The sequence below is a fragment of the Sinocyclocheilus rhinocerous genome, unplaced genomic scaffold (genome assembly GCF_001515625.1).
Source record: "Sinocyclocheilus rhinocerous isolate Xijiao unplaced genomic scaffold, SAMN03320098_v1.1 scaffold340, whole genome shotgun sequence".
NCBI lineage: Eukaryota > Metazoa > Chordata > Actinopteri > Cypriniformes > Cyprinidae > Sinocyclocheilus > Sinocyclocheilus rhinocerous.
The window spans coordinates 848,832-858,512 of record NW_015670980.1 but is presented as its reverse complement, the minus strand read 5'-3'; the positions used below and the strand labels follow the sequence as shown (position 1 = coordinate 858,512).

At 39.3% G+C, this 9,681-nt stretch overlaps 1 protein-coding gene across 1 annotated transcript in view; it reads left to right on the top strand.

The window, feature by feature from the left end:
- LOC107734487 (myosin light chain kinase, smooth muscle-like) overlaps nucleotides 1-9,681 on the top strand; it is a 108,814-nt gene that overhangs the window by 77,085 nt on the left and 22,048 nt on the right. Inside the window, exons 13-18 of the mRNA XM_016546459.1 lie at nucleotides 1,219-1,416; nucleotides 1,572-1,818; nucleotides 3,156-3,239; nucleotides 3,858-4,627; nucleotides 5,564-5,680; nucleotides 7,265-7,327. Of these exons, the coding sequence (XP_016401945.1) occupies nucleotides 1,219-1,416; nucleotides 1,572-1,818; nucleotides 3,156-3,239; nucleotides 3,858-4,627; nucleotides 5,564-5,680; nucleotides 7,265-7,327 (1,479 nt within the window). The remainder of the gene's footprint in view (nucleotides 1-1,218; nucleotides 1,417-1,571; nucleotides 1,819-3,155; nucleotides 3,240-3,857; nucleotides 4,628-5,563; nucleotides 5,681-7,264; nucleotides 7,328-9,681) is intronic.

Genomic DNA, 9,681 nt, shown 5'->3' with positions numbered 1-9,681 from the left:
CAAAATAAAATACAGTGAACCAAACATCAGCGCGCCCGCCTCTGTGTCACCGTTGGAATGTGACTGAAGTACAAAGCCTATAATTTACATAATAAATAATAGTTTCGCATTTAGATACGTTACATCGCAAATATGGAAATATTATGAAATATTTGGATTTGTGCCGAATGAGAGAGGTAGGATACACGAGCACAAAGCTCCATTTCGCAAACAGTTGAGTACACAAGCCTTTAAAGTATACTCCTTTGTCAGTCTGTGAGAGACGCATTCAGAATCAGCACATGGTCACTGTCTAGTGGGCTTTGTTTTCAAGTGAGCCACTCATGGCATTCACTGTTCTTCTGCTGGCGGCCGGTTAACAAACAAAGCATTGTATTTTTAGAAAAAAATTATATTTCGAATAAATGCTGTTCTTTTTTAACTTTTTATGTATCAAAAAAAAAAAAACATGCGACCTCAGCAGCATATGAACTTTCTGAAGTCGTATGAAAAATTAAAGCAGGTGTTTTTTCCTCACTATTAATGTAACTTAACTCAATGCTTTAAGTGTCAGCACTGTGGTTTGTAAATCATTTCAGTAAAATCAATTCAGTGCTGTTGATTATTCTTTATTTTGTCCCTCTGACCTCCATTCATTGTTTCTAACCCTAATGTGCCAAAATGGTGGACGCATCAACGTATCTGGAGCGGTCGAATAGGGCATCTATACATATCTATGATAGTAGACGCATGTGCGGAAGCGATCTGTCGCGCGTATATGTCACTCATTATTTACACAGTGTAGAGAGATTGCGGACGTGTTCACTGGCACTGCGATGATCTAAATATATTTAGAAGTACAGGTCATCACAATGGAAGACGATTTTTATATATCATCAGACAACGTGGAATTTTTTTCCCAACCGTATTTATTTGACGTCACGCACCGGATGTTGTGAATGCGCTCAGACATTGCGGTGGATCAGAGGTAAAAAATTATATAAATACTGTTCGGTTTCTGGCATAAACCGATTCTCAAAGCCGTGGAGCCCATTGACTGCCATTATATGACTGACAGACTGCTACGGTTAGAGTTAAAAATCTTCGTTTGTGTTCTACTGAAGAAACAAAGTCACCTACATCTTGGATGCCCTGGGGGTAAGCAGATAAACATCACATTTTCATTTTTGGGTGAACTATCCCTTTAATCATTGCACGTGTGATGTGTGTTGTATGTAGGAAATCCTGCCCCTGAGGTGGTCTGGCTGCATAATGGAAAAGAGATCCAAGAGTCTGAGGATTTTCATTTTGAGAGGAAGGGCTGTCAGTATACTCTCTTCATACAGGAAGTGTTTCCTGAGGACACAGGGACTTACACCTGTGAGGTGTGCAATGAAGCCGGAGTCGCTCGCACCGAAGCCTCACTCACGGTACAAGGTACAAATCACACTGAAACATTGCTTAAGTGAATACATTACCAAAGTAGGTATGATTTTCAACTAGATACTAATGTGATCTTATTACAAATATGATGATATAATCGTTTAATATGGATGTGAATCTCCAGTGGTTTTTTTGTTTGTTGCTCACAGAGCCTCAAGATGGAGTTCAGCCCTGGTTCATCACTAAAACCAAGTCCACTGCCGCCTCCCTGGGTCAACACGCTCTGCTGTCCTGTGCGATCGCTGGCGACCCCTTCCCAGAATTCCTCTGGATGAAGGATGGGCAGGTCATATCTGGAGGTGGGGACTTTGAGATCCTACAGAAGGAAGACGTTGTCTCATTGCTCATCAGGAAAGTGAAGACACATCATGCTGGAAACTATGAGATTCATCTCAAGTAAGAATTGTTTTTGTTTTTTTAAATCTAAGCTATTGCTCATGTAGTTTCAATTTATTATATGTATAGTTAGATATTTGTTATTTGGAAATGTTGACTCACTTTGAGATCTTACAGTTTTTTTTTAACTGCTTACACACTAAATATTTACTTGTCACACAGTTTCTGAAAGCTGACACTCAAGCGCCAGAACCACACACCAAATCTGCAAAACCGTACACTGATTCTCGGCCTTTGACTCACGTTTTCAATTTCATAAAACACTTTTTGCAAAACACAACACACACAATTCTCTATGTAACACACAAAAATCTAACAGGAATTAGGTGTTTGCAAATGTTTGCTTTGTGATATTTTGAGTGCAGTGCTTCATTTTGAAAGAGATGTGAGGCATTTTGCATTTTGTGTGTGCAATTCTTGTATTTGTGTGTAAAGTTTTGTTTGAAAAAACAAGAGGCAAAGTTTTGAAAATGTGTGTAAGCATTTAAAAAAAAACTGTAACATATTTATTTGTACGCAAAAGTGAAATGGTTTATTTTACTTTAAAATAATAAAGTTAAAAAAGGTTTTTAAGATTATTCTTTAAGGTTTGGATTTGGATTTTATTTTGTTGATTCTATGTAAAGATGTTAAATGTTTGACACTTAGCACCAAAATCAAACTGTATCAAATAAACCTTACCCCAAATAAAAACGTTATTTATTTATTTATTTATTTATTTGTTTGTTTGTATTCTTAAATGTTTTACATTGTGACATTATTTTTATGACCACTTCTTTTCTTCTTCTTTAATTATTTATTTATTTATTTGTTTGTTTGTTTGTTTGTTTGTATTCTTAAATGTTTTACATTGTGACATTATTTTTATGACCACTTCTTTTCTTCTTCAAATTTAATGACCATGCAAAAATAATGATATAGTATAACAATAAAAAAAGAAAAATGATTTTAAATACAACTATTTCAATTATGAAGTATTGCTACATCATGTTAGTATTTGTTGAAATGCTATAAATTTATTCAGATTTTAATAATAAGACATTGCATCGGTAAAGATACTGTAAGAAATGAGAATTAGATAAAGATCATTTACAATGAGAAATGCACATTACACATAGAGAGAGAAAAAACTAGCTGTGTTATTTATGCAAAATATCTTTTTTTTTAATAAAATTCATGAGATCCATGCTTTTAAGTTCACATGCAATGAAATTATGCTTGGAAACAGTGCTGTCATATCAGGAAAGGTTGTGTTTTCTTAGTTCCTCATTTACTTTACAATTCAACAGTTTACAATAAATGAACATTATCGGTGAAAAATCTTCTGTTGATCTCAGGAATAAAGTAGGAGAATGCAGGTCAGTGGCAGCTCTGCAGGTCAGCGAGGACCCCATGCCATCTGGTGATGATTCTCATAAACGGTACATTCTCCTTCTACTCTTGCTCTCCTCTGCCCCAAAGCTATATTTACAGCCCTCAAGCCTTGCACTTAATCTACATATGCAATGAAATTATGCTTGGAAACAGTGCTGTCATATCAGGAAAGGTTGTGTTTTCTTAGTTCCTCATTTACTTTACAATTCAACAGTTTACAATAAATGAACATTATCGGTGAAAAATCTTCTGTTGATCTCAGGAATAAAGTAGGAGAATGCAGGTCAGTGGCAGCTCTGCAGGTCAGCGAGGACCCCATGCCATCTGGTGACGATTCTCATAAACGGTACATTCTCCTTCTACTCTTGCTCTCCTCTGCCCCAAAGCTATATTTACAGCCCTCAAGCCCTGCACTTAATCTACATAATCTCTCTTTATAACCAAACGCTCTGTTTATGCTTCCTCTCTCAGCTGTGCTGTTGTGTGGGTTCGTCTAGGGGCCTCACTCGGGTCTCATTTCCCTATAAGGTCTCTGAAGTCATCTCTGATGCAACTCTGTAGTGTTGAACTAACTCTCCCCCTCGATTAAGCTGCTCTCCAGTGTGGGCTGAGCTAGCCGGGGCTTTGACCATCTCTGTGTTTTTTCTCCACTCTTCCTGTGGCAGCCGAGGGGTGGAGAGGACTGCGGCAGGCAGGGGAGGACAGCTGGAGACTCCCAGCGCTGCAGCGTCGCACTCCGAGCAACTCTGGGAACACGGCAGTCAGGATCAGGAAGAAGAGGAGGGCTGTGCCACCCGTGGGCTTCTCAAACGGTGCGGGGAGACAAAGGAGCATCGGGAAGACCAGATCCGTCAGCAGGAGGCCGAACAGATCGACTTCAGAACCGTGCTCGGCCGCAAGGTCACCACTAAGAGCGTCTCTGAGGAAGACCTGAAGGAGATCACGGCCGAGCAGATGGACTTCAGGGGGAACCTCCAACGGCAGATCAAGCCCAAGACCCAGACAGAAGAGGAACGCAAAGTCAACTCTCCACAGCAGGTGGACTTCAGAGCAGTGCTGGGAAAGAAGGGAAGCCAAGGCCCAAAACCCAGTCTCGGATCCTTAGTGAAAGCACAAGCCAACAAAACTGAAGCTGTTGACTTCAGATCCGTGTTAGGCAACAAGAAAAAACAACCAAGCCAGGACAGGAACAGAGAAAGCCAAGGCGATAAAGATGCCCGAGGAAAGGAAAACGATGTGAATTGTGTGGATGGAGGGATAAAAGAAAAAACAAAAGAGCCCGTTTTTACGCAGAAACTGAGTGACGTGACGGTATTGGATGGGGAACGTTTGCATCTGCAGTGCCAACTTTCCTCTGAGTCTCCTGCTAAAGTGACATGGACGCTTGATGGAAAACTCATCAAACCATCCAAATTCATTGTCATTGCTAACGAGGGTCAGTGTTGCATTTCACATTTGATATTACGTACAGTAAGAGGACAAATTTGTTGTCATCTATCGTGGATGAAGTTTGGCATTGGGACATTTATGGTTTGAGCTGGTCCTAAGCTGGTCCTGAGCAGGAGCTAGTTTCTTAGGACTTCAAAACTTACCTAACCAGCATATGCTAATTTTTTCAACAGGTAGGGGTTCGAATAGTTTATATGCTTGTGTACGTGATTCAAACATCAGCAGACCATTGGTAATCACAGTGTGATATTAATTTTATACAACAGCTCTCTAAACAAGAAGTTAATATTGAGTACCTGGTGTTTCAAACAGTTCACTTTGATCGGTAATTAAAATAGCTCCAAATGAAGCCAACGCTGGACTAACTTTGCTGCTGAGAAACATAACGGTTGGCTGAAAACAAACACTCCTTGAACGCCACTTGTCCAATCAGACACGAGGACCAGAACTAACTGTACATAATTGTCTTTAAACAGTGGTCACATGACAATAAAATGGCAGGAGTGTAATTGGATGAGTGTTTATTCAAGGTGTTTCATAATGTGATAGGGCTATCAGTAATGATGTTTGAGATATCTGAAGAGAAAATTAGTTTGTAGGTGTAGACTGAGGGCTGTGCTTTGGACCCCTTTACCATTACTAACCCTGTGTGTTTGACAAAAACTTCATCTGACTGATCAGTGTTGTGACCAAGAGAAGTTGACCTGTGTACTTGTAAAATATGCATGTATGGATTATCGCACTATTAAAGGGATATTCTGCTTTGGGAACTACCAACAGCATCTGCGATTTGCCCCATAGACGTCTTTGACCTCATGCAGCAGATACTTTCAAAACAGGTTAACTTTGTCTTAGATGAAGGGACTACTTTAACTGTATAAGAATAACCATTAAATGTGTGTGTATGTGTGTGTGTGAGCAGGTGGTAAGTGCTCTCTGAGCATTGATAAAGCTCTGCCTGAGGATGAAGGACAGTATGTTTGCAGGGCGGAGACTAACGAGGGCAAGACAGAGTGTTCCTGTATGGTCCTAGTGGATGGTGAGTGTATCTCATTACATACCAGCACAATAAATGAGTTTACAGCATGCTCTTCCTGTATCCACTCTATGAAACTCTATAGAGAGATGAGGTGTACTGTAACCCTATGTGTCAAAAGTGTCAAAAATGTAGTTATTTTCATTTTTTTACACAAACAATTTTACATTTTTCATTCAAAACCTTGGGGTCTATGAGAGTATTATGGTTTCAGTCTGTTTTGGGCTGGGCAGTGTGTTTGTCCATTTCCCCTGAGTCCTTGTCTGAGCTCTGCATCTTCCGGTAATTACAGACCAGATCAGCCTGCATAACGTCCCTTGCATGTCTTAAGATCTCCCTTTTTCACTTTGCAGAATATGTCTTTATATATGTCTCTAAATATATTTGTCCCACTAAGACACTCATCTCTGGATCTCTGTTGATCTTAACAGGCCATGTCCCTATGAGCATCTCTAGATGTCTGTGTCTCTCTTGTTGGATGTGTCTCTACAGTTGTCTCTTTCTCTCTGTTCTGGTTTTCAGGACGTGTCTTTACAACTGTTTTGAGTATCTTTGTTCCACTTTAGAGGATGTATTGAGCTGTCTTTGGATCTGTTTATCCAACTTAACAAGACATGTCCCAACAGAGAGGCTTGATTTAGAGAACCGTCTCTAGGTCCATTTGTCCAGGATAACATATTCTGACAGTCATCTCACTTTCTGTTCTGCTATATGGGACATGTCCCAACAATCATCTTTAGATCTGTCTGTCTCAACTATAGGACATGGCTCTTCAGCTCTTTGTCTACAGTCACCTCTGTCCTGCTTAACATGAGATGTTCAACATGTTACATGTAACACATGTCCAGTTTATCCATCCATTTCAGATCTTTTTGTCCTGTTTATGACAGCCAATTACCTGATCTTAGTGTATCCCTGTGTTTGTCTCTAGATTCCTCCATCTCGTTCTGTCTTCTGGTTCCCAGGACTTGTCTTTACATATGTTTAGAGATCTCCTGTCCAGATTTCGCACTGGACATGTCCCTACATTTTTGTCTAGATATCTATGTTCTGCTTAACAGGCCATGTCCCTGCAACCATCACTAGTTCTCTGTGTCCTGCTTTATAATACATGTACCTACAGTCATCTATCAGTCTCTAATTTTAAAAGACATGTCTTTACAGATGTCTCTAGACTTATCTGCCCGGCTTAACAGTGACAAAATAAAGACACCTTGACCTGGAGATATCATTATTTTCAATGGCAGCATGCTGATTTTATTTAATTGCTTTAACATTGTAGGTTACTTGCATAAACGACTTATACAGCTTCTCCTAATTTGGAGTCTGCCATTTAAATTGCCAAATTCCACTTTTTAACCTCAGGTTTGACTTTTTGGCCTTAGTTTTGGTCTTAGCAAAAAGTGACAATAATAAAATGGCGATGGACCCTCAAAAGAATTACTTGATGTAATCAGTTTGGGAATTTTTTTTCGGTTTGTAGAAGTTGAAGAGGATGCATATACACTGATTTCATGGTGGTCACATGAACTTGATTCTAATTTTGTTCTCTGTGTTACTCTCTGTATTCTATCTGTCTGTGTTCAGATCCCAGTGTCTCCACACCAGCTGATAAGCGGAGCAGGAAGCCCTCTACCCCGACCACAGAGAGTGAGTTTCCAAAATATGTACTTCCTTTTTTATATCCCAATATGGAGTGGCGTGGGAGATGTGAACCTTTCCCACTGCAGCACACACACACACACACACACACATTTTAACAATTTATTTAAGTCCACTTAAGAGAAATAACTTACAAGGACATAAATATTATAGATGCAGTTAGATACATGTACAAAATCATGGACCAATGGCGTGCAACAGGTCTTAACACAAAAAGCATATCACTCAGTTGTTATGGGTATAAATAACAGCGTCTCCGCCATATATGACGGCTGCCTATGATAGAGGACAAAGCACAGTACTTTGCTAGCCGTTTAGCCCTCTTTTTGGGCATCCTAAGTTGTTGAAGCCCTCTTACAACCAGCCTGTGTGTGTGTCCTAAGCTGCCAAATATAAAAACAAGTAATCGGCCTCTATAACCTATCTCTGAAATGGTATTTAGGAGTGGTTGATATTTAATGACTTTAGTCATGAAAGCTTCCTCCATACTAGAGTCAAAGGTGCATGCAACCTCCAAAACAAACACCTCTCTACACTCCTCATTAATCACAACAACATCTGGTGTGTTAGCAGACAGACATGAAAAGATTTCAGAATTATTCGCACGCACGCACACACACACACACGCACACACACACACACACACACACACACACACACTCACTCTGCTATGTTGCTTGTAGCGTTTATAGACAATATCACTAGGGATATATCACTGAGAATAAATGCTTTATAAAGGACTTTGTTCGGTCCACAAGTTAAAGAATTCTTATCTACAAAGTTGCTCAGTTGTTTGACAGTTATGTTTAGCGGTTTTTTAATTCTCGGCTTTTGACTCAGTTTTCAATTCATAAAACACTTTTTGCAAAACACAACAAACAATTCTCTATGTAACACAAAAATCTAACAGGAATTAATATTACGGCAAAGGTGTTTGCAAATGTTTGCTTTTGAGATGTGTTTGTGATATTTTGAATGCAGCGCTTCATTTTGCAAGAGATGTGAGGCATTGTGCATTTTGTGTGTGCAGTTCTTGGATTTGTGTGTGAAGCTTTGAAAAAAGAGGCAAAGTTTTGAAAATGTGTGTAAGCAGTTGAAAAACTGTAAAAACACAAACAAACAAAGACATCCGTCTGCATGTTGCCTAGTTCATAATTATCTGCAGATTGAGGGAAAGATGAAAACTAATGAACAAAATAAAATTTCAGACTGCACTATTATTGATAAAGTTTTAGTACTCACAATATTTTTGCATAGCCCAGAGGTTGTAGTATAGTATAGTATAGCATAGACTAGCATAGTATAAAACAATCTCTGTAGGAGGTCCATCTTCACTGTTAAACCAGTTGTTCACGTCTCACACTCTTCATCAGAGGAGATGTTTGACAAGGCTGCTGGAGACTGCTGCCAATGACTGATTTTACATTTTAAACAAACTTAACAAGCAAGAAGGAGGCAGGCAAAAATTAACAGTGAACAAAGGCTTGTTTTAGAGATATAAAGAGAGAATATAACAATGAGAGAAAGAGAGAGGTCATGACTCTTACTGCATGACTGCTTGGCAAACCCCGCTTTGGATTTCCATGTATGGGCTCAATCAAGACTCTCACTCCTCGAGGAGTGTTGTTTGAGTTTTCTAACATCAGTGTTTTTAACATGCCTAACATTCTTCAGAATGTTTTGTAAAGGGTTCTGTATACTAGAGAGTCTAGTTTTCGCCTACTCTCAGCAGGCTGTTATGTTTAGCACTGTATGTCTTGAACTTTATCTTCAGAAATGGCTGAAAATGAAACTGGAGAAACTGTTGATGTGTGCACTCATCTCTTAAGAGACGTGTACCATATGTCTCAGGGATATTACCGATTGTTGCTTTGAGGAATGAACTGCAGTCAAATCTATCGTGATCATTTGTGAGCGTTTATTTGGCTGACATGCACCTGCTGACTGTCTAATGCTTCAACTCAGTTCCTTACAACATTTCATTTGGATTTATATTCTGCTGTAAGCATGCATGGCTGTGTAGACAGGACACAGGAACACAGATGATTAGCTCTAATTTCCCAGCTTCAATATGAATTTTAATGTCACAGGGTCAGTCTTTATGAGGTAGTGACTCGTGTTTGATGCTTTGTTTTTAGAGAGGCATTTTACTTATTAATTTAGAAACGATGTATTTAAAATAAAAACACTGTGCCAGAGTTATATGGGTATCTTGTGCTGAGAATAAACGAGCAAGCAATCAATGGCTGAGGCTGACAGTAGAAGGTTCCCAGTGATTTTGTAGCAAGGTTAGGCAGGTCCTCCACCATAGAGGTTACATTCAGTCATTGAGTTGTTTGCAG